The sequence below is a fragment of the Hemiscyllium ocellatum genome, chromosome 17 (assembly GCF_020745735.1).
Source record: "Hemiscyllium ocellatum isolate sHemOce1 chromosome 17, sHemOce1.pat.X.cur, whole genome shotgun sequence".
Lineage (NCBI taxonomy): Eukaryota > Metazoa > Chordata > Chondrichthyes > Orectolobiformes > Hemiscylliidae > Hemiscyllium > Hemiscyllium ocellatum.
Window position 1 is genome coordinate 62578768 of NC_083417.1, and position 25613 is coordinate 62604380.

At 41.9% G+C, this 25613-nt stretch overlaps 1 protein-coding gene across 1 annotated transcript in view; it reads right to left on the reverse strand.

Annotated features, from left to right (window-relative positions):
* Window positions 1-25613, reverse strand: part of LOC132823598 (diacylglycerol O-acyltransferase 1-like) — a 195773-nt gene that overhangs the window by 67495 nt on the left and 102665 nt on the right. Inside the window, exon 9 of the mRNA XM_060837516.1 lies at window positions 79-182. Within this exon, the coding sequence (XP_060693499.1) occupies window positions 79-182 (104 nt within the window). The remainder of the gene's footprint in view (window positions 1-78; window positions 183-25613) is intronic.

The window sequence follows — 25613 nt, forward strand, 5'->3', positions numbered from 1 at the left end:
CAAAGGTTGCAGAAAGGCTTCTAAAAGAGAAAGAGTGTTTGCACTTGTTGGTCTAGAGCAGTGCATTCTGCTTCTCACCATTTCTAATAGTCGTCTCAGAAGGAAACGTATCCGTATTTTTGAGGATCTTGGGAAATTCATCTGGTAACAGAGTGTTGGTGCAAACAAAAAATAGTAAAGATCTAAAAAGAAGATTCAGAAGAAATTACATTTCATTGACTAATGATAACAAATAATGTTAAACTAAAGTTAAATTTTGCTTTCCTTCATAATTGGCCCCAAAAATACTATCGCACTGACTGAAAACTTAGAAACATATGCTTATTATAGTATACACTGCGATATTAGTATATGAACCCACCAATTTTGCAAGAACTTTTGATGTTCGTTTTCGTTTAAATAACGGTACTAACTCAAATTTTACTATGGCAAAGTGTCATTTCAACCTATAAAGCATTAAACATTGTACAATTCAAAGTAAACACACAAAATGCTGAACTTAAAGGATGTAAGCTTGCTAGAAAATCAATATTAAATATTACATAAATATCTTCCTACAATGAGTCACTGACCTCACACGTACAACCATGAAGAAGAGTTGAACGGAGATCAAATGGATTCCCACAAATATCAGAGAAAGTACATTTTGGTAATATGCTTCAATGGATTTGTGGCTGACTCTATAGTGGCATGGCCAATAGTGTAGAAGCAATTTAACTGCACACTTTCTTGTCTAGGAATGAAGTTTAGCAGAAGAAAAGTGTATGAAGAACTAAATAAGTGAGGGACCACAGCGGAGGATCACTAACTTATTGATTTATTGAGTCATTGACTTAAAAATTGCTGTAAAGGAATATTTCTTGCAAAACATTTGTAGTTTTTTTCTTGAATAATACTGAAGAGAATCAACTATTGAACCAAAAAGACTGATACTTTTGCTTCCAGAAGATGTTTAACGTTGCTTCTGTGCAGTTAGGATTCCAAGGTATATAAAACACACTAAATGTAAGGTCATAACCTGAGCTGTCATTCTGATATTCATTTTCAAAATGTCCAATACCTACCTAAAATTGTCCACAAGCTATTAAGTGATACATCTACCAAGAATGGGCTTGTGTATGGGTGCTGTAGTTAGAGCAGATCTGACCCTACATGGCTTTAGAAAGCCTTAATATTCTGTATGTTCCATTACAATAGCTCCTTGAATCATTTCCAGTCAATATAAATTAATTACTGGAAAGAAAGAAGGACTTGCATTTGTTTTTGCACATTAAAGAACACCAAGTTTCTTCACAGCAATGGAATCCCACTATAGGAAATTGAAGCATTATTACAGATTAAATGTAGCAAACTAACTTGTGCACAGCAAGCATCCACAACAGCAATGTTCTAATAATCAATTAATCTGTTTCTCTGGTGTTGATTGAAATGTCAGTAGTAACTAGGGCACTAGACAGACCTCTATTGCTCTTTTTTAAAAACTATGCCACAGGATCTGAGAGATTAGCAACTCAATCCATAAGACAACATCTCAAACAAAGCAGCAATCTTGTAGTATTCCACAAGAGTGTTGCCTAAAGATTTGTGCTCAAGCCTTGGACTGAGACTTGAATCAGTTCTCTTTTGACTCAGAGATAAGAGTGCTACCACCTGAGCCACAGCTATTAGCAACAGAGAGTGTGGACTGCAGATGCTGGAGACCAGAGTCTAAAACTGGTCTAAAAGAGTAGCACTGTAAAAGCACAGCTGGTCAGACTGCATCTAAGGATAGGACTGTTGATGTTTTGAACATAAGCTCTTCCTGATGAACAGCTTATGTTCGAAACGTCGACTCTCCTCCTCGGATGCTGCCTGACCAGCTGTGCTTTTCCAGTGCTACTCTTTTAGACCCACAGCCAATAGTGTCAGCAATTGGTTTCTGCCCAAGGAACTTAAAGTCTAGATCCTGAAAATAAAACACCAAATTGGCATTTTTGGTGAACAAATTCAGAAACTTCAGGCCAACAGTAGGACTTTCACCATGTGAACTATACTGGCATCAGTTGGAGCAAACATTCTTAGCCAGACTTTAGTACTGTATAGAAATGAACAGATTTAATTTTAATGTAAATGGTCAACAGCACTCTTAATAAAGTTAGCATCTTCTGAACTGCAAGAATCAACATGGTCAAGTCCCCCAACTGGTAAGGAAATATGATATTTGACTCATTAAATGTTTGATTTAGTTTCATCATGTTTAAGTTTCTGGGATCTTTGGAAGATTACAACAATAAGGCTAGCTATTTACACTTATCCTACTGTCATCTTCCTTTTTCCTCTCTTCTATCTTTCTTGTTCCTATGTTGAAGCTGAAAGTCAAGTAACTACAAACTGGGGAGATCCAAGATGGCGGCGACTCAGCAAGTCTGAGTTTACAGTGCTCTTCCCAAAACCTGGGTAAAGTGAGTTACTCACCCCCACCACACTTACCAAACCACCCAAAAAAATTTTCTAACCTTAATTAGCTGCTTACTATTATATTTAAGCAGTTTAATATTAAGTGGATAATGAGTAAACCAAAGGGATCCCGCAGCTCTCAGAAAACAAAGACCCCTCCCCCACCCTCCTCTCCTCCTCCGGCTGCAGCTGATGTAAAAACAGGCCTTGAAGAGATGATTGCCAGGCTGGAAACGACACTCGTCAATTTCATCGCAGAATCCAGACAGAGATGGAACTCATTCGAAGAAAAGTTACAAAAGCACAGCCAGGCTATTGAGGAACTGCAGGGCCGAGTGAAGGGGGCGGAGCTAAAGGCCACGACCTCCGAGGCTGCAGCACAAACAGCTGCAGAACAGGTGAGAGCTCTGGAGCAGAGAATCAGGGCCTTTGAAATCTACATGGATGACCTGGATAATAGAAATCGGAGAAAGAATATCCGTCTTCTGGGCCTCCCTGAACAAGAAGAGAAGGGACAGTTAGCAGTATTTCTGGAGCGATGGCTGCCCCAGCTTTTAAACCTGGGGGCTGAAACTGATCGGGTTAGGGTGGAGTGGGCCTACCGGGTCGCAGTACGCGGATCTGGCCCAAACCAGCACCCACGCCCGGTCCTGTTCCGGCTGCAGAGTTATAGGGAGAGGCAGATACTCCTGGATGCCTCCAGAAATCTTGGAAAGGATCCTAAAGCCATGATCCATGAAGGATCCAAGATTATGTTATTTCAGGACTTCTCCCCGGCTTTGGCACGAAGGAGGAAGGCGTTTGATGAGGTGAAGAAATGTCTAAGGAACTTAAATATTCAATACACCTTACGCTACCCAGCGATGTTATGCTTTAACCACGAAGGATCCGAGTATAATTTTAGATCACCAGAAGAGGCTAAGGAACTTTTAGACTCGTTTAAATAAATCGTAAGAGACAATTTATGTTGGCTTGCCTCTTCCACACTCCGTGGGGAGAAGTGGATACTTTACTCTACTTTACTTTTGCTTCTGGGAGCAGGGTTGTTTTCCCTTGCTATTTTATGTTATTATACTTAACTGTAATTTGTTGGAGTTGTAATTTTATAGTTATGTGTGTTTGTACGTGGCATTGATGCTATCAGATATACTCAGGTATGGGTGGGGAGGGGTGGGAGTGGGGCGCTCACTGTTAACTCTAGCTCGGTATTATATCTAAATCCTATTAAGGAGCGCCCGGGTCAAGGGTGGGACACTGTTTGGGAGAGGATATGGTGGACCTTTAGAAAGGAAGTAAGGCCCCCTGAGAACAAGGGGGAGGATCTCCATTCAAACATGTTTTATTTTTTTTTGTTCTTATTGTTTGGAAATAGTTTTCTTTTTATTATACTGTTATGAGTGTATTAGAGAACATTTTCTCTTGTTTGAAGGATGTAAGTGACTCAACTATACACTCTGGATAATTGTGGATTCGATTAGTAGTTAACTGAGTTTCATTGTTTTTCTTTCTTCTTTAGTATCATTCCTTTGAATTTTGATGATTATATATTTAAGATCTATTTTTATATTAATGTTTGTGCTTGAAAGTTCTGTTTATTTTTGTAAATCTGTCAAAATATTAAATTTCTAATAAAAATATCTTTAAAAAAAAAGTAACTACAAACTAGCAAAAAGATCACTTGCTTCAAATGCTAAGGTCTCCTGGATGGACTGACAATGCTGTTTCTGGAACAGAGTCGAAAATGGTGGTGCTGGAAAAACGCAGCAATCAGGCAGCATCCAAGGAGCAGGACAGCCAACGTTTTGGACATGAGCCCTTCATCAGGAATGGTGAAGGACTTATGCCTGAAATGTTGACAGTTCTGCTCCTCAAATGCTGCCCGACCTGCTGTGCTTTTCCAGCACCACCCTTTTCGACTCTGACTCTCCAACATCCGCAGTCCTCACTTTCTTCCTGCTTCTGGAACATAAAAAGAACGGTATTTTCACAATTCTGGACAAATTACAGATAAAGTTACTATTTCAGAGATCTTTCTCTCCTTTTCCATTATATCATTCTTTGTTGCCTGACTATTGTGGATAGTGAGGAAGGAAGTGGTAGGTTACAGCGGGATATAGATAAGTTGTAGAGCTGGGCAGAAATGTGGCAAATGGAATTCAATGTAGCTAAGTGTGAAGTCATTCACTTTGGTAGGAGTAACAAGAAGATGGATTACTGGGCTAATGGTAGGCTACTTGGTAGTGTGGATGAGCAGAGGGATCTTGGTGTCCATGTACACAGATCTCTGAAAGTTGCCACCCAGGTAAATAGTGCTGTGAGGAAGGCATATGGTGTACTGGGCTTTATTGGTAGAGGAATTGAGTTCCGGAGTCCTGAGGTCATGTTGCAACTGTATAAGACTCTGGTGCGGCCTCATCTGGAGTATTGTGTGCAGTTTTGGTCGCCATACTATAGGAAGGATGTGGAGGCATTGGAACGAGTGCAGAGGAGGTTTACCAGGATGTTGCCTGGAATGGTAGGAAAATCTTATGAGGAAAGGCTGAGGCACTTGGGGCTGTTCTCATTGGAGAAGAGAAGGTTTAGGGGAGATTTGATAGAGGTGTATAAGATGATTAGGGGTTTAGATAGGGTCGACACTGAGAACCTTTTACCGCTAATGGAGTCAGGTGTTACTAGGGGACACAGCTTTAAATTAAGGGGTGGTAGGTATAGGACAGATGTTAGGGGTAGATTCTTTACACAGCGGGTTGTGAGTTCATGGAATGCCCTGCCAGTAGCAGTGGAGAACTCTCCTTCTTTATGGTCATTTAAGTGGGCATTGGATAGGCATTTGGAAGTTATTGGGCTAGTGTAGATTAGGTAGGATTTGGTTGGCGCAACATCGAGGGCCGAAGGGCCTGTACTGCGCTGTATCTTTCTATGTTCTATGTCTCCATTTTATCACTTATACTTTAGGCATTATCTGAAGCTATTTTTGTAGCAAATACACCGCCTTCATCAATTTCTTTCCCTTTGTTTTACTGAAATCATGATTCAGTCTATCTCTTATTCAGAACTATTCTCCTACCTCTCTGATGAAGAGGTATTCTGTCTTATGTCAAACCACAAGGAAATTATGGTGTTGAGGAGCTGGTGTTGGACTGGGGTGGACAAAGTTAAAAATCACACAATACCAGGTTATAGTCCAACAGATTTATTGGAAGCACTAGCTTTCGTTGCGCTGCTCCTTCATCAGGTGGTTGTGGAAGATCATAAGACATAGAATTTACAGTAAAAGATTACAGTATCATGGAACTCAAATGATATATTGAACAAACTTGGATTGTTAAATCTTTCATCTTTTAAAATGGTTTGCAGGTTTTGGTTCATTATTATGTAAATCCCAGAACTTCTTTGAAGTCACCTTCTCAAGATAACTTAAGATTTTTTAACGAAAGGTGACATCTCAGCTCAGACAATGCATTAAATCTGTGAGGTCAGGGTCTGTCTGTATCCCAATCTTGAATCAGACTGGTTCTGTTTCCAAAGCAGAATTTTAAAATATTACATGTATTAACTGCCTGCAGACTGTGTATTTTTTTGAGCAAAATAGAATGTATCTGCAAATACAATTCTGCAAATACAAATTTACCCCACAGATTTATATGTGCATGTGCATGCCTGAGACAGTGAGTGCGTGCATGTGAGTGTGAGTGCACGTGAGAGTGCGTATTTGTGTGTGTGGGTATGATGGACCCACTTCGTAAAGTGTGGGTGTGGGGAGTGTGTTGGGTAGTGGAATGTCCTCGTTGCATTATTTGTCTGCCAGGCATCTGCAGATGAAGTTATGGGGATATCCGTTCTTGGTAAAAACTTTGTAGAGATGTTCTTCTTCTCTTCACAGGTCAGGAGTCTGCAGTGTATTGTAGCTCTCTTGAACAGGATCCTAATGCAGCTTCCCTTGTGTGTGTTTGGGTGGTTGCTATTGTAATTCAGAATCTGGACCGTGTGTGTGCCTTTTCTGTACACTTTTGTTGTGTATTCCCCGTTCCGTATTCTTTCTGCCATACATCCAGGAATTAATTTCCTCCTCTCTTGTAAATTTGATCCCTGTGTGCATGCTGTTGTTAACCTGATGCATGCTCGCGATCTCTGTTCTTTTAATTATTACAAAAATATCATCCATGTATCTGATCCAAAGTTTGGGTCAGATTTGTGGGAGGGCTGTTTGTTCTAATCATTGCATCACTGCTTCTGCTATGAGCCCGGAGATGGGTGAGACCATAGGACCCTCCATTAGGACTCTGTTCAAAAGGGTTACAACACAATGCAGCACTCCCAACCCGTGAAGAGAAGAACACCTCTACAAAATCTTTGCTAAGAATGGATATCCCCACAACTTATCTACAGATGCCTGGCAGACAAACAATGCACCGAGGATATGTCACAACCCAACATACTAACTACTTTACCTAATGTAAAAGAAGTCTCAGAACTGATAGCCAAACTCCCGAACTACTCAGATTTATGACAACACAAAAACCAACAGCCACGCTCAGACAATGCCTCACCAGAACAAAAGACCCAATACCCATCATGTGCAGGACATATGTGGTATACAAGATTCCATGCAGAAACTGCATGACACACTATACAGGACAAACAGCTGACAACCAGCCATCCGCATTCATCGACTAGCCACTAAATGCCATAACCAGCTATCATTATCTATACACAGAGACAACAAGGACCACAAATTCGACTAGGGTAACATAACAATAATAGGACAAGCTAAACAGATGACATCCAGAGAATTCCTAGAAGCTTGGCACTCATCCAAGGACTCTCTCAATAAACACATTGACTTAGAACCAATATACCGACCACTGCAACAAATAACTGGAACTGGCAACTCGAAGCAGCGGGTATGAAACCAAATAGATTTCCAACCAACACAGTATGGTAGCACTTCATAAGAAGCTCCACAGCACTGAGGAACTGAATTGAATTCAATTTATTGTCACGTGTACCGTGACAATAGACACAGTGAAAAGCTTTGTCTTGCGAGCAATACAGGCAGATCACATAGTTAAGTAGCAGGGATAGTAAATAGTAGGTGAACAGTGGCAAAAACAATAACACAAGTACAGGCCAATGTTAAGAGTTTGTGAGTCCATTCAGTATTCTAGTAGAAACTGTTTCAAAACTGGCTGATGAGTGTGTTCAGGCTTCTCTACCTTCTACCCGATGGTAGAAGTTATAGAAAAACATTGCCAGGATGGGATGGATCTTTGAGAATTCTGGTGGCCTTTCCTTGACAGCAGGCCTGGTAGATGGATTCTACAGATGGGAAGTTGGACTTTGTGATTGTCCGGGCTGAGTTCACCACTCTCTGTAACCGTCTCCGATCTTGATTGGTATGGCTGCCATACCAGGTAGTGATATATCCAGACAGATTGCTCTAGATGGCGAAATTGGCAAGGGAATTCGCCGTCATGCCAACTTTCCTCAGCTGCCTGAGGAAGAAGAGACGTCATTGGACCTTTGTAACCAGTGCGTCCACATGAAGAGTCCAAGAAAGCTTGTTGTGGATGACCACTCCCAGGAGCTTGATACTCTCCACTCATTCCACCTCTGTGCTGATAATGTGTAGGGGACAATGAGTAACATCCCGCCGAAAGTCAATAATGAGTTTCTTGGTTTTGCCGGCATTGAGAGCTAGGTTGTTCTCAGTGCACAATTTTTCCAGGTCTTCCACCTCTCGTCTGTAATCTGTTTTGTCGTCATCTGAGATTCAATCGACTATGGTGGTGTCATCAGCAAACATGTAAATGGCATTAGTGTGGTATTTGGCAACGCAGTCATGGGTATACAGTGAGTACAGTAGGGGGCTGAGTAAGCATCCCTGGGGGGCTCCAGTGTTGAATGTTAGTGAGGATGTAATATTGTCCCCAGTGTTTACTGATTGTGGCCTGTGGGTCAGGAAACTGAGGATCCAATTGCAAAGAGTGAGGCTTAGTCTGAGGTCACTAAGTTTAGTAATCAGTCTCTAGGGGATAATAGTGTTGAAGGCTGTACTGTAGTCAATGAGCAGGATCATGTAACTGATCTTGGTGTCAAGATATTCTAGGGAGGAGAGAAGGACAAGTGATATGGCATCTGTTGTGGATCTGTTGGTCCGATAGGCAAACTGGAATGGGTCAAGTGTAGCGGGGAGGCTGGAGTTGATTAATGCCACCTAGCTGTCACCTAGAAAGGTGACAAAACATCAGCAAACCAAATTCCCAGCTCAGTGAAAAACTGTAATTGACACCCAAGCTACAATTCTTTACACAAAACCCCATTACTCCTACCACCACTTCACCAGATTTCACTGGACTCTCCAACCTCACTTTATATAATGGAACACTGTTCTTCTCACCATGAATTCCACATAAATCCACTTTTTCTGGCAACAGTCCTTCTGAACTACTTACCTCCTGACTGCTCTCCTGGCTATCCCCTCAGCTCTCTCAATCAAAGACTGACTTGCGCTTGTATCTCTTAAAATTTTAATTTCTTCACCTGCCCCTCCTGGTATACAAGTAAACCTTATTCAGGCAAGTAAATTCGTTAAAGGTTGTATCTTATTTTGCAGCTTTTGGCTTCCACTATGCTTTCCTTTACTATTTCAACAAAACTCACTGGCTTCTGTTTTCCCGCATCAGTCTTCCCAGTGCCTTTTCTGACCACAAAATCTGCATCTTTATGTGGCCTGCAGTGAAAACACCTGAGCTTTTTTTTCTTCTGTTTCTCCCTCACGGGTTTCCTTTTCACCTGTGGTAAATTACCTTTATTATCTTCCATGAGATCTCTCTTGCTCTTACCACCTGAGGATTTCCCTTTTCCCCAAATTTCTATCCTAGTAGATTGAAATTGATATCACAAGCCAAACTTTGATTTATGAACCAACTCATATTCGAGTCATTTCCGCTGCTGACCTTGCAGTCTTAACTCTCTGCACTTCCACATGGGGTCTCACTACTTCAGAAAATGAATTTTTGAGCTCCTCCAAAATAATCGTATCTCTAAGAGTGTCATACATTTGATCTTTTTTAATGTCCTATCCACCTAACAAAATTACTTCTCCATACACATTTGACCAGGTTCCCACCTTAAATTCCTAAAATGTTGTCTGTAGGCTTCTGGTACTAGCTCATATGCAATTAAGATGTTTTTTTATTACGTTATTATACTCCCCAGATATCTCCTGTGATAGTGATGCAAATATCTCTCTAGCTCTACCTACCAACTTTGTTAGGATCAACAATACCCACATGATCACAGCCCATTTCATTTGTTGAGCCACTTTCTCAAATGAAATGGACAAGGCTTCTAACATGCTTCTTGTCAAATAGAGGCAATGCTTGGACATATTTAAACAGATCCCCCCCAGGCCTTTGGCTACAATGGAATTGCTCTTGATCACTGTCCTCGGCACTACTCCTATATTTAACCTGTACCTCCCCCATTTTAAGTCAACTTTGAATTTTCAGTTATAATCTCTGGAGTTCAAAAACTCTCTTTCTCTCTTCTCTCTCTTTCTTCTGCTCGGGTCTTCTTCTCCTTTTACTTTTTTCTTTGGTTTCAATTGAAATTCAAGTTGTTTCATTTCCTTTTCATTTTGATGCTGCTTCATTTTCAGCCATTTTAGCCACTTTGAAAGATTCTGATAGCTTTCCTGGCAATTGTAAATGTTACATGATTGCCAAAATTATTTCCCCTTTCCTCATTGACATAGGTAACCCCAACTCTAGCTTGTTTGCCAGTTCTGAAAGCTTTGCTTTGATCACTTTCAGTAAGTCTCCCAAAGTGACTTCTTCCACCCCAGTGAACTCTTAGTTACTGAAAGAGCCATTACTACACAAGATACATCCTACCCAGACAAACAAATACAATACTCAAAATAAGAAAGTCTAACAATCTTAAACTCAATGTAGTATTAGAAACTTTTGATCCTGACAAAAGCCCCCAATTTGTTATGGACCAGGCCAATGCTCCTCAAGATATATTAAGAAGATAGCCTGGACCTAACTCTTTCTTATTTTAAAGGCAAGTGTCAGGTGTTGCATTCCGGATGTAATTTAACTGGTCAAACTATCAGATTTGAAGCAAAACATGCTTCATTCATACACTATAATTAAAATACAATGAAATAAACAAGAAATTGGAATAACTTAACTCTATTAGAAAACTTAACAGAATAGTAGATTATTTAACTCCTAAACAGTAACTGTTCCACTATAGTAACATCCATAAATACACAATTGACAAAGCAAAATTCAGAAAAACGCATTCTCTCACATGCAACTCCAGCAGCAGGAGGAAAACCATCAAGATAAAACTCTTACAGAGAGAAAGAGAGAGAGAGAAGCAGGGAGAGATGTACTGCGGTTTTGCAACCTAGTGTCAAGACCCAGCAGCTGCTCTGCTACTAAAAAACTAAACTTAAAAATCCTGGTTCTGCGGGAGCTTGCCCATCCATTCAGACTGATTCTATTGATCCTAATTTTAAAAACTAACCCAAGACCTCACAGCTGTTTACCTTATGGACTTTCAATGGACAGCTCAGTATGTCTGTTTTAAAATGTCTCTTTAATAAGAAAAAATCAAGGACAAAATACACCTCTTAAAGCCATAATATCATCACAGTGTTGGTACTGCCTTCTTGAACTGCTACAGTCCATTTGGTATAGGTGTACGCAAAATGCTCTTAGGGAGGGAGTTCCAGAATTTTGACTCAGCAATATAAAGGAACAGCAATATGTTTTCAAGTCAGGGTGATGAGTAGCTCAAAGAGGATGATGCAGATGGTTGTGTTCTCATCTGCTGCTCTTGTCCGTCCAGGTGGTAGTGATTGTAGGTTTACAAGATGTCCAAAGATCCTTGGTGAATTTCTTCATTCGGAGATGGTACAAGGGCTGTGTCAGCAGTACAGGCAGTGAATATGTGTGGATATGGTGCCAATCATGCAAGCTGCTTTGTTCTGAATGGCATTGGGTTCCTTGAGTGCTATTGAAGTTAAACACATCAAGACATCCATCTCATTCTTAACTTGAGCATTGTAGATGGCAGTCAGCTGAGTTAGCTGCCACAGGATTCCTAGCCTCTGACCTGTTCTTGCAGCCAAAATATTTATAATGATTAGTTTACTTCAGTTTCTGGTCAATGGTAACTCCACAATGTTGGCAGGAGATTCAACAATGGTGATGTTATTGAATATCAAAAAGTGATGCTTAGATTCTTTCTTGATGGAGATGGTCATTGACTGATATTTGTGCAGCACAAATGTTACTTTTCACTTGTCAGCCCAAGTCTGGATATACTGACTGTGTGTGTATCTGAAGAGTAATGATTAGATTAAATTTCCTACAGCATGGATAGAGTCCATTAGGGCCAACGAGTCCACACCAACCCTCCGAAGGGTAACCCATCCAGACCCATTCCTCTACCCTACATTTACCCCTGACTAATGCACCTAACACTATGGGCAATTTAGCACAACCAATTCACCTAACCTGCACATCTTTGGACTGTGGAAGGAAACCAGAGCACCCGGAGGAAACCTACACAGACACTGGGAGAATGTGCAAGCTCCACACAGACAATCGCCCAACAGACAATCGTCCAAGGCTGGAATTGAACTCGGGTCCCTGGTGTGAGGCAGCAATGCTAACACTGAGCCACTGTGCCGCCCATGAATGGTACTGAACATTGCACAATCTTTATCAAATAACCCAATTCAGACTTATGATTATGGGAAGTCAGTGATGAAGCAGCTGAAGATAGGTGGATCTAGGAAGATATTCTGAGGAACTCCTGAAGAGGTGAGATGATTTGTGGGCAGCACGGTGGCACAGTGGTTAGCACTACTGCCTCACAGCGCCAGAGACCCGGGTTCAATTCCCGCCTCAGGCGACTGACTGTGTGGAGTTTGCACATTCTCCCCGTGTCTGCGTGGGTTTCCTCTGGGTGCTCCAGTTTCCTCCCACAGTCACAAAGATGTGCAGGTCAGGTGAATTGGTCATGCTAAATTGCCCGTAGTGTTAGGAGTAGGGGTATGGGTGGGTTGCACTTCGGCGGGTCGGTGTGGACTTATTGTGCCGAAGGGCCTGTTTCCACACTGTAAGTAATGTAATTTAATGTAATGACCTTGATACCAAGGACAGTCACTTTTACTTCATGTCTGGAGTTCAACTTTGTTGTCCTTGTTTGAACCAAGGCTGTAATAAAGTCAGGTGTTCAGTGTGCTTGGTAGAACCCAACAGACCGTCAGTGAGCAAGTTATTGCTAACCGAGTACTACTTGGCTCAAAGGTAGAAGACAGAGAGTGAAGGTGGAGTGTTGTTTTTCAGACTGGAGGCCTATGACCAGTGGAGTGCCACAAGGATCGGTGCTGAGTCCTCTACTTTTTGTCATTTACATAAATGATTTGGATGAGAGATACGAGGTACAGTTAGTAAGTTTGCAGATGACACCTAAATTGGAGGTGTAGTGGACAGCAAAGAGGATTACCTCAGATTCTAACAGGATCTTGACCAGATACGCCAACGGGCTGAGAAGTGGCAGATGGAATTTAATTCAGATAAATGCAACGTGCTGCATTTTGGGAAAGCAAATCTTAGCAGGACTTATACACTTAATGGTAAGGTCCTAGGGAGTGTTGCTGAACAAAGAGACCTTGGAGTGCAGGTTCATATCTCCTTGAAAGTGGAGTTGCAGGTAGATAGGATAGTGAAGAATGTGTTTGGTATGCTTTCCTTTATTGGTCAGAGTACTGAGTACAGGAGTTGGGAGGTCATGTTGCGGCTGTACAGGACATTGATTAGGCCACTGTTGGAATATTGTGTGCAATTCTGGTCTCCTTCCTATCGAAAAGACGTTGTGAAACTTGAAAGGGTTCAGAAAAGATTTACAGGGATGTTGCAAGGGTTGGAGGATTTGAGCTATAGGGAGAGGCTGAACAGGCTGGGGCTGTTTTCCCTGGAGCGTTGGAGGCTGAGGGGTGACCTTATAGAGGTTTACAAAATTATGAGGGGCATGGATAGGGTAAATAGACAAAATATTTTCCCTGGGGTCGGGGAGTCCAGAACTAGAGGGCATAGGTTTAGAGTGAGAGGGGAAAGATATAAAAGAGACCTAGTGAGCAATGTTTTCACACAGACAGTGGTACGTGTATGGAATGAGCTGCCAGAGGAAGTGGTGAAGGCTGGTACAATTGTAACATTTAAGAGGCATTTGGATGGGTATATGAATAAGAAGGGGTTGGAGGGATATGGGCCGGGTACTGGCATGTGGGACGAGATTGGGTTGGGATATCTGGTCGGCATGGACGGGTTGGTCCGAAGGATCTGTTTCCATGCTGTACATCTCTATGACTCTACTTGATAGCACTATTGGTGACACCCTCCATCACTTTACTTATGATCAAGAATAGACTGAAAGGGTGGAAATTGGCTGAGTTGGATTTGTTCTTCTTTTTGCTGGGTTGATGCTAGTATTGTAGATGTACTGGAACACGTTGGTGAAGGGTGCACCAGGTTTTCAATCACAAATACATTTGCCAAATGTTGTCATGGCCTGCAGCCTTTACAGTATCCATTGTCTTTAGCTGATTCTCGACATCCCATTGAGTGGATCGAATTGGCGGAAGACTGGTATCTGTAATGCTGGTGACACCCGGAAAAAGCTGAGATGGATCATCCACTCAGCATTTCTGGCTGACAATTGTTGCAAATGCCTCTAACACGCACTGATGTTTTGGACATCCCTAACATTGAGGATGGATTATGTGTGAAGCCTGCTCCTCCAATAGTTCATTTAATTGTCCACCAACATTCACAACTGGATGCGATATGGTTGCAGAGGTAAGATCAAATACCATTGTTTGTTAAGTCTTGTGCTGTAGCTTCAACAGATTGATACTTCATTTTTAGGTCTGTTTGCTACTGCTCATGGCATGTCCTCCTGCACTCTCCATTGAACGAAGGTTGACCCTCTGGCTTGATAGGATTGAATGAGTAGGAGATATGCAGGTGCAAATGTGTTGCTGGTCAAAGCACAGCAGGTTAGGCAGCATCTCAGGAATAGAGAATTCGACGTTTCGAGCATAAGCCCTCTTTCCTGATGAAGGGCTTATGCTCGAAACGTCGAATTCTCTATTCCTGAGATGCTGCCTAACCTGCTGTGCTTTGACCAGCAACACATTTGCAGCTGTGATCTCCAGCATCTGCAGACCTCATTTTTTACTCGGAGATATGCAGGGCCATGAAGTCACAGATTGTATTTGAGTACACTTCTACTGCTGTTAACAGGCCACAATGTCTTGTGAAAATGCACACCAAAGTTGATAAATTTATCCCATTTCACATGATTGTAATTCCATACAACACAATCTAGGGTATCCTCAATTTGAAGATGGAACTTTGTCTCCACATTGATGAGGATGAGATCAAATATGAGTTTCCCCTAACTGGTTCCCTCATCACCTATCGCAGACCAAGTATAGTCCCTTAAGACTCAACCAGCTAAGTCAGTAGTGGGGCTGCTCAGCCACTCTTGGTGGCGAATACTGAGGATCCCACCCAGAATTCATTCTGCACCTTTTCTACATTCAGTGCTTCCTTCAAGTCATGTTAAATACAGAGAAGAAATGATTCATCTGCTATGGTGGTGGAGGGGAATGATACATGATAGTGAACATAATAGTGGAGATTTCTTAGCATGTTTGACTTGATGCCATGCAACTTCAAGTGGTCCAGAGACAATGTTAAGGACTCCTCGAGCAACTGCCTCCCGACTATATACCACTGTGCTGCCACCTTTGCTAGGTTTGGTGGAGGGACAGGATATACCTAGAGATTGTGATACCAGTATCTGAGATATTGACTGTAAAGTAATTTCCACAAGCACGACTATGTCAGAATTGACTAGTCTGTGAGACAGCTCTCCCAACTTTGACACTGGACCCAGATATCAATAAGGAAGACTTTGCAGGGCCGATAGGGCAGATTTTTTTTTCCGGTACCTAGTTGGATGGTAAAATTTCCAGTCTTAGGAAACTGAGTAGCTTACTCAGCCATTTCAGAGGTTAAGAGTCAACCACAATGCTGGCCTGAAGTCACACGTAGGCCAGACCATATAAGGATGACAGATTTCGTTCCCTGAAGGACATCTGTGAAACAGATGTATTTCTTATGACAACTAACAATTAGAATTTTAATTTCAGATTCATTTTACTTGAAATTTGTGGTAGGACTCAAACCCCAGAGCATAAGTTGGGTGTCTGGATTACAAGTCAAATGTCAATACGACTACACCACAGGGAATAGACAGCAAAGTAGAATTCACAATCAGAACAACCATGATCTTTTCAAAAGGTGGAGTAAGCACTCCCATGTCGTTTGTAATATTGATGGCCTCCTGCATTATAAGTTTGGTCTTTGTCGAGGTTTATCAATTTCAATTACCTTCCCTTCCAGCCATTTTTATAATATTATTATAATGGCTTTACAAAAGCAAGTTCAGTTACAAAATGTTTAAGCAAATTACTCCAAATTAAGGTCAGGATGCAGTAGTTCTAAACCTTTGTAGAACTTTCAGCCCTGCTGAGAGATTCCTGCCAGAAAAGGAGATGAATTTTGTATTTACCCCCTTTATTGGTTTGCTACAAAAAGAGAAATCCCTACTCAACAAGCCTTGAGTAGTGATTGTAATGAGGTCAGTCAGCTGGACATCACAAAAGATGAGTTCCCTGATTGAGGCTTTAAAGCTGATCTAATCTGGAAGCCCTGGCTGGCAGATAAAAAGAGGAGTGAAAGATTCTGACTCTGAGGGTTGAGTCTGAAGAGGCAGGAATAGAGTCAAGGACTATTCATGGGTAAATAAAGGGTGACTTGATTATGGGATACTGGCCTGTGTACTTATTTCAGTGGTGATGAGAGTAAATCATGTTCTTGAAGAAACTTGCTCACAGCAGTCATCTTCAAGTTGGGGTAAGCATTTCTTATACTTGTTTGACCCTGCTGTCAAGAATGTGGAAAAATGTTTTATGTTTTTCCAGGCAAATGATATTGTGGCAGATAAAAATCAATGAGTAATTCTCCTGAGAGCCTGTGGAACCACAACTTTTTCTGTCATTAGGAATCTGATTTTCCCTGAGGCATCAGATACTGAAAACTTTCAAAAATTGATGGACATAGTTAAGGAATTTTACATCTCAAGCCTTCTCTAATTCTGAGATGAGGTGAATGTGTTTTCACTCAGCAATTTGAGATCCAGGGGAATTTGTGGTGATGAGATTAAGATAACTGGCAGAAGCATGTAACTTCGGTTTAACCCTCAATGAGATGCTTAGATACTGTTTGGTATGTGGGATCAGAATGAAATAGAATCCCTACGGTGTGGAAGCAGACCATTCACTCCATCAAGTCCACACCGACCCTCTGAAGATCATCCCACCAAGATCCATCCCCTACCCCATCCCTGAAAATCTGCATTTCTTATGGCCAAACAACTTAGCCTGCTCATCTCTGGACACCATGGGCAATTTAACATGGCCAATCCACCTAACCTGCACATTTTTGGACTGTGGGAGGAACCCAGAGCACCCAGATGAAACCCACGCAGACACAGGGAAATTGTGCAAACTGCACACAGGCAGATAGCTGAAGCTGGAATCAAACCTAGATCCCTGGAACTGTAAGGCAGCAACGCTAACGCTGAGCCAGTGTGCCACCCAAATGACATATGCAAAAGCGCCTGCTAGCTGAAGCCCAACGGGATTTCAAATTGACACTACAACTGGCTTTATCATTGGAAAATGTGGCAAGTGGAGCATATGAGTTGCAGGGTATTTCAATAGAAATTCACATCCACTTGAGTACAGACAATTGCACAGTGTCATGCAGGGCATATCCTGATCAGAGGGACTCTAGCTCAGCCTACAGCAAAATCCTAAAACAAAACCAAGCCTCGGCCAAATGGTTAAAATTTTCTTCAAGATCCAGGCTGGCAAGCTATTGTAGTTGCTTCTGGTATGCGAACTTGAGACAGCTGAAGAATCCTTCTAGAACTAAATTGAGTAAGAGAACTCAAGTTGATATCCAGGAGAGTTCATACCCTGGAAAATCCAAATACATCTGGTTTGGAACTGCTAAATTACTTAGCAACATCAAAATCAGGACCAATCAAAACAAATATCTGATTTATTTATCAGATGTATAAATAAATAAATATTATATAATAATCCATTTCTCATGGGGGTCGATACCAACTCGGCTGTATTAGTGATGGGAGAACCAATTTTTAACAAAGTTTGCTCTGGACTCCAGCCTTAAGTTTGCACAAGGCCTTGGCTAGTCTGAGAGCCTATACGATGGAACCGTTATAGATTAAGGGTAGAACTTCAGTTCCGGTTTCTAATGATAAGGAACTGGTTCAGTTACCAGCGATTGTAAAAGGCTCAGGTTCAAGCTTGATGGGGCAAAACTGGTTGTGAAACAATCAGCCAGACTGGCTCAACATTCTTCAATTAGAAAATGGCTGCCCCAGTGAAGTCATATTAAATTTCTGGACGTCTTCCAGAAAGGTCTAGAGATTATCAGAGGAGCCAAGCATGTTGACCTGGAAGCAATTCCACAATTCTGCAAGGCCTGCCCAGTGCCATTGGCTTTACTGTCAAAAATAGAGACAAAAATTAGAAGACTGGAAAAAGAAAGAATCGTCAAATCAGTCCAATTTGCAGAATGGTAGCACCGATCATATCAATCTAGAAGTTTGACAGGTCAGTTCACCTTTATGGGCATTTTAAACAAACAGTAAGCTGTTTTTTTCAGCTAGATAACTACCCAATCCCTGAGAGAATTTATATGCAGGGCTGGCCGGTGGATTGGCCTTCATGAAGCCGGACATGAGCCGTTCTTACTCGCAGTTGCGTTTAAATAAGGATTCCTAGAAGAATGCAACAATTAATACGCATAAGGGCTTGACCAAAATACCAGACCATCATTTGAGGTATTGTCAGCCTGATCAATTTTTCACCTGTTAATGGGGAACATTTTGCAAGGTCCACCTCAAATCGCCAGTTACATAGAACATAGAAAAATACAGCGCAGTACAGGCCCTTTGGCCCTCAATGTTGCGCCGATCCAAGCCCACCTAACCTCCACTAGCCCACTATCCTCCATATGTCTATCCAATGCCCGTTTAAACGCCCATAAAGAGGGAGAGTCCACCACTGATACTGGCAGGGCATTCCATGAACTCACGACTCATCCAGATAATGTTCTAATACCAGGAAAATCTAACAACGAATATTTAGAGAACTTGGATATAATCCTAAGGCATTGGTCCAAGGCCGGCATCTGCCTAAGAAGAGAAAAATGTGTGTTCCAGACCTTCCAAGTGACCTAATTGGGCTACAGAGTCAACACGACCCAGTGGAAGATAAATTGTGGTTGATCAAAGGTGCCACGGCTCCTACATCTATCTAGGAGCTTAGGTCATTTCTTGGCCTGGTAAAATATAATGGAATGATCATACATAAGCTGGCCCCCTTCCTGGCACGTTTGCATCAATTCCAAAAAAAAAGGGTCAGCTAAGCATAGCTAAGACCTAGCTTTCAGTGAACAATTCTTTAAATGGTTATCATCCTCGAAGGTGTTGACATACAATGATCCCAAGCAAGATCTGTCATTGACATGCAATGCCTCCTGGATGGCATCAGGATGGTATTAACTCACAGGTGGCCAATGGAGAGGAATGCTCAGTGTATGCATCCAGAACTTTGGCTAATGCAGAACAGAAATATGCCCAGATAGAGAAAGAAGGATTGGTGGTCATATTGGAGTCAGCAAATTCCACCAATACCTTTATAGTCGTAAATTTGTGACAATCATGAACCACCAACCCCATTAGGCCCACTTAAAGAGGACAAGGCAGTGCCACCCATAACTTCGGGCTTTATTCAGCAGTGGGCTCTAATACCAAGTGCTTATAATTAGAATTTAGAACACCGTCCAAGACAATCTCCAATTAATATTCAATAGCATTAACGTCACAAAATTCCCAATCGTCAACCTTCAACAGTGAATTTGCAAACTTGCAACTCTACCATCTAGGAGGACAAGGGTGGCAAATGCAAGGGAGCACAGCCACTTGTAAGCTCCCCCAAAAGCCAAACACTTTCCTGACATGGAACTATATCACTTTAAAATCTGATTGAAGATTTGTAGCTCGGGTATCCGTTGTTGTGGTTCTGCTCGCCGAGCTTGAAGTTTTTGCTGCAAACGTTTCGTTCCCTAGCTAGGGAACATCATCAGTGCTGTTGGAGCCTCGTGTGAAGCGCTGCTTTGATGTTTCTTCTGGTATTTATATTGGTTTGTTCTTGCCGCTTCCGGGTGTCAGTTTCAGCTGCAGTGATTTGTATGTGGGGTCCAGGTCGATGTGTTTGTTGATGGATGTTCTTGCCGTTTCCAGGTGTCAGTTTCAGCTGTAGTGGTTTGTATATGGTGTCCAGGTCAATGTGTCTGTTGATGGAGTTTGGGGATGAATGCCATGCTTCTAGGAATTCTCTGGCTGTTCTCTGTCTGGCTTGTCCTATGATAGTGGTGTTTTCCCAGTCAAATTCATGTTGCTGGTTGTCTGAGTGTATGGCTACTAGAGATAGCTGGTCGTGTCGTTTTGTGGCTAGCTGATGTTCATGGATGCGGATTGTTAGCTGTCTTCCTGTTTGTCCTATATAGTGTTTTGTGCAGTCCTTGCATGGTATTTTGTAAACTACGTTAGTTTGGCTCATGCTGGGTATTGGGTCCTTTGTTCTAGTGAGTTGTTGTCTGAGCGTGGATGTTGGCTTGTGTGCTGTTATGAGTCCTAAGGGTCGCAGTAGTCTGGCTGTCAGTTCTGAGACGCTCCTGACGTATGGTAGAGTGGCTAGTCCTTTTGGTTGTGGCATGTCCTCGTTCCTCGGTCTATCTCTTAGGCATCTGGTGATAAAGTTGCGTGGGTATCCGTTTTTGGCGAAATACCTTGTATAGATGTTCCTCTTCCTCTTTTCGCAGTTCTGGTGTACTGCAGTGGGTTGTGGCCCTTTTGAATAGTGTCCTGATGCAGCTTCGTTTGTGTGTGTTGGGGTGGTAACTTTCATAGTTTAAGACTTGGTCTGTGTGTGTTGGTTTCCTGTGTACCCTTGTGGTGAATTCTCCGTTGAGTGTTCTCTCTACTAACACGTCTAGGAATGGGAGTTGGCTATCCTTTTCCTCTTCTCGTGTGAATCGGATTCCTGTGAGTGTGGCGTTGATGATTCGGTGTGTTTTTTCTATATCTGTGTTTTTGATGATTACAAAGGTGTCATCAACATATCTGATCCAGAGTTTGGGTTGGATTTGTGGTATGGCTGTATGTTCTAACCTTTGCATAACTGCCTCTGCTATGAGTCCCAAGATTGGTGATCCCATGGGTGTTCCGTTGATTTGTTCGTATATCTGATTGTTGAATGTAAAGTGTGTGGTGAGGCACAGGTCCAGTAGTTTAAGTATGCCGTCCTTGTTGATAGGTTTGGCCTCCTGTGTTCTGTTATGTATGTCCAGTAGGTTGGCTATTGTTTCTCTGGCTAGGGTTTTGTCAATTGAAGTGAACTGAGTTAAAAACCTCTCCCACAGGCAGCTCACAGACATGGAAAGAACTATACTGGCCAAGGGACTCAAATACAACCACAGGGATGCCAACACAGCAGACTTCCTAGCAGCACTAGAAAGCACACTCAGGAACAATGGACTGACAGAAGAGACACAACAAACAGTGAGACAAACGGTAGTACCCATGATGATAAGAAAACAACAAACACATAACCTCAACACCAAGGAGAGGGAAGCACTGAAAGCACTGAAAAATGACAAAAACATAATCATACTACCGGCAGATAAAGGCAGAATGACGGTCATCCTAGATAAATCAGACTACATCAGTAAAGCACAACAACTACTCGCAGACACCAACACCTACCAAATGAAGGATTCCGACCCCACACCACAACTCACCAATAGAATAAACAACACACTAAGGAATCTACAAAAAAACGGACAGATAACCAAAGCGGACCAGCAAAGAATGAAACCTGAAAGCAACAACACCCCTAGATTCTATGGACTACCCGAAGTACACAAACCAGACATCCCACTCAGACCCATAGTATCACTACCAGGGACACCAGCATACAAACTGGCCAAAGAACTACAACAAAAACTGAAACACCTAGTCAGCGGATCCAAACACTCCATACAATCAACACAGGAATTCTTGGACGTCATCAGGAATACACACATAGACAAAGAAGAAACCATGGTACCATTCGACGTGACGGCACTGTTCACTTCAATTGACAAAACCCTAGCCAGAGAAACAATAGCCAACCTACTGGACATACATAACAGAACACAGGAGGCCAAACCTATCAACAAGGACGGCATACTTAAACTACTGGACCTGTGCCTCACCACACACTTTACATTCAACAATCAGATATACGAACAAATCAACGGAACACCCATGGGATCACCAATCTCGGGACTCATAGCAGAGGCAGTTATGCAAAGGTTAGAACATACAGCCATACCACAAATCCAACCCAAACTCTGGATCAGATATGTTGATGACACCTTTGTAATCATCAAAAACACAGATATAGAAAATACACACCGAATCATCAACGCCACACTCACAGGAATCCGATTCACACGAGAAGAGGAAAAGGATAGCCAACTCCCATTCCTAGACGTGTTAGTAGAGAGAACACCCAACGGAGAATTCACCACAAGGGTACACAGGAAACCAACACACACAGACCAAGTCTTAAACTATGAAAGTTACCACCCCAACACACACAAACGAAGCTGCATCAGGACACTATTCAAAAGGGCCACAACACACTGCAGTACACCAGAACTGCGAAAAGAGGAAGAGGAACATCTATACAAGGTATTTCGCCAAAAACGGATACCCACGCAACTTTATCACCAGATGCCTAAGAGATAGACCGAGGAACGAGGACATGCCACAACCAAAAGGACTAGCCACTCTACCATACGTCAGGAGCGTCTCAGAACTGACAGCCAGACTACTGCGACCCTTAGGACTCATAACAGCACACAAGCCAACATCCACGCTCAGACAACAACTCACTAGAACAAAGGACCCAATACCCAGCATGAGCCAAACTAACGTAGTTTACAAAATACCATGCACAAAACACTATATAGGACAAACAGGAAGACAGCTAACAATCCGCATCCATGAACATCAGCTAGCCACAAAACGACACGACCAGCTATCTCTAGTAGCCATACACTCAGACAACCAGCAACATGAATTTGACTGGGAAAACACCACTATCATAGGACAAGCCAGACAGAGAACAGCCAGAGAATTCCTAGAAGCATGGCATTCATCCCCAAACTCCATCAACAGACACATTGACCTGGACACCATATACAAACCACTACAGCTGAAACTGACACCCGGAAACGGCAAGAACATCCATCAACAGACACATCGACCTGGACCCCACATACAAATCACTGCAGCTGAAACTGACACCCGGAAGCGGCAAGAACAAACCAATATAAATACCAGAAGAAACATCAAAGCAGCGCTTCACACGAGGCTCCAACAGCACTGATGATGTTCCCTAGCTAGGGAACGAAACATTTGCAGCAAAAACTTCCAGCTCGGCGAGCAGAACCACAACAACTATATCACTGTTTCTTCACTGTTGGTGGATATCATTTCTTAACAGCAGTGTGCACGTACAGTATAGCAGTTCAAGAAGGTATTTCACCACCAAGTCTTCATGGGTAATTAAGGATAGCCATAAAAGTTGGTCTGGCCAGTGATGCTCACATATCATGAATGAATAAACCATAAAAAAAGAAGGTTTCATTGAGCGGAACCTTAATAGAACAGTCACGTAAACACCGAGTAACACGAGCAGGTCACAGAGTTGACATTCTGTGGCAAGTAATTCACCAAAGCTTCTCAACTAGGTACAAGTCAGAAATGTGAAGGAATACTCCCCAAGTGGCTGGTTGCAGCACAATGCAGCCTGCTTGATTGGCACTCATCCATCTCCGTAAACATATACGTCTCCCACCATTAGCATATCATAGATGCTGTGCATACCATCAATAAGAAGCAATGTAACAACTCATCAAAGCTTCTTTGATAGAATCTTCCACACCTGCTATCTCCCTGCCTCGAAGAACAGGGTAACAGATAAGTGGGAATATGATTACATGCAAGTTCTCCTCCAAATCACAGATGATCTTCACATGGAAATATATCACTGTTTCTTCATCATCACTGAGTTTAAATCCTGGAACTTGCCACCTAAGAAAGTTTACCAACACCACTTAGAATTTAGTGGTTCAAGAAGACAGTTCATAATAGGTTCTCAAAAACAATTATGAATAGGCAAGAATTGGTAGCAAGGCATTCAAGTCCTTCAAATTTCCACTGAAGACCATAATTCTCCTCAGTACAATACTGCATTGCTGCATATGTAAATGCTTTTCTCAAAGTGGATTTTCATTCTATAAGCAACGTCTAACCTCATGTTACGGTAACCAAAAAATATAAGAACAAAAGTATAATTTTCCATTATAGGCAAGTAAGAAGAGCCTTTAAGAGCTGTGTTCCAAACAACCTATTTGGGCGTCTTACACATGTTCCACAAGCTGGAATCTGGGTGGCAAATAATGCAACTGGATGGTACTGGTCATAGGTTTGAGTCCACCTGCAGCTTCACATTTCCTTATTCCATCAATACTCTCTCAAAACAAAATGTTCAAGGTGGTTATCTTGAAAACAGTAAAAAAAAAGCAATTATTGACTGATCCAGTGCTTTTTCCTAGTATTAGTTCTCAATTTGTTGCATAAGCAGAAATATATTAAATTGATGGAGCATTTTAAAGCATATAGTAGCATATCTTACACATTGTTAATTTACTATATAGTATCATTAAATTATTAAATGCTTTTAAGCTTAAATTTACTTTAGAGTTCTGTGTGTATAAGATTTCAAGTGTAACTTACAGTTGTAATGTGTGCTTCATTGTCCATGCTGAAAGGGATGTAAGGCTATGCCAGGGCTTGACATGAGGCAACAGTAAAGATATTACAGTTTGCACGGCAATGGTATTGTGTTCATGACAGGTAATTTACAAATGATTCATTATACGCTAACAGCTTATGAGCACACCATCCTACTTCTATTTGTTGTCAATTGTTATAGTTAACATCAGTGTGCCTGAATACCATATATGTAAAGGTATTCTGCTGTACTGCCATTCATTGAGGGTGCTGTGAAGTACAAATGGTTCAAACATCATCATGCAGCTGCACCTTCAGCCATGCATTACTCCATTATTAGGTTAAACACTGTTTCTGCTTGCACACTATTGCATCACTCACTAGGTTTGCCGGACAATTTATTTTAAATAGCTTTTGGAAAGGCTGAAATGTATATTCCAAATATCTACACAACTCTTCAAAAGCTAATAAAATGCACCCCCAACTTCACTCAAAATACTTTTAAACATTTTATCATGAGGACTCACATCAGACTCAAGACGTGGAATATTTTACAGGTAACGAGGGTCTTGCTTGTCAGCTGGTGAACCAATAAGACATCTACATCGTCTCCTTTGAACAAGGTTCATTAAACGATGAGCCAAAAGGGCAGTGGAAAGTTAGCAGCAGACATTTGTCCAGAATCAGTACCCAAAGACTGGAAGCTGTATATACTGTGAGCTGCTGCCCAGACACTGGCAAGTCTTATGCTCAGCAGTACTGAATTATCTGCTGCAGAAGTGACACCGATTGATGTCCAAAATGGGCAAGTGATCCAGAGCACAGGTTGGCAAATGTGGTTTTTGCAGGGTTAGGGTAACACATGCCGGCTGTATATGAAGAATCAACAGCAAGACATGGGAGGGATGACTCCCAGTGCGCTATCCAAAAATGCTACTAGAGAAGACACAAGGCTCTAGCTCAAATGGACAGGGACCTCAACTGAACTACTTAATTTGTTGTTATACGTTAAAAATGGAAATCTATTGTCTTTGGTGTTTGACAGAGTCTCAAACGTTAATCCAAACCCAACAATG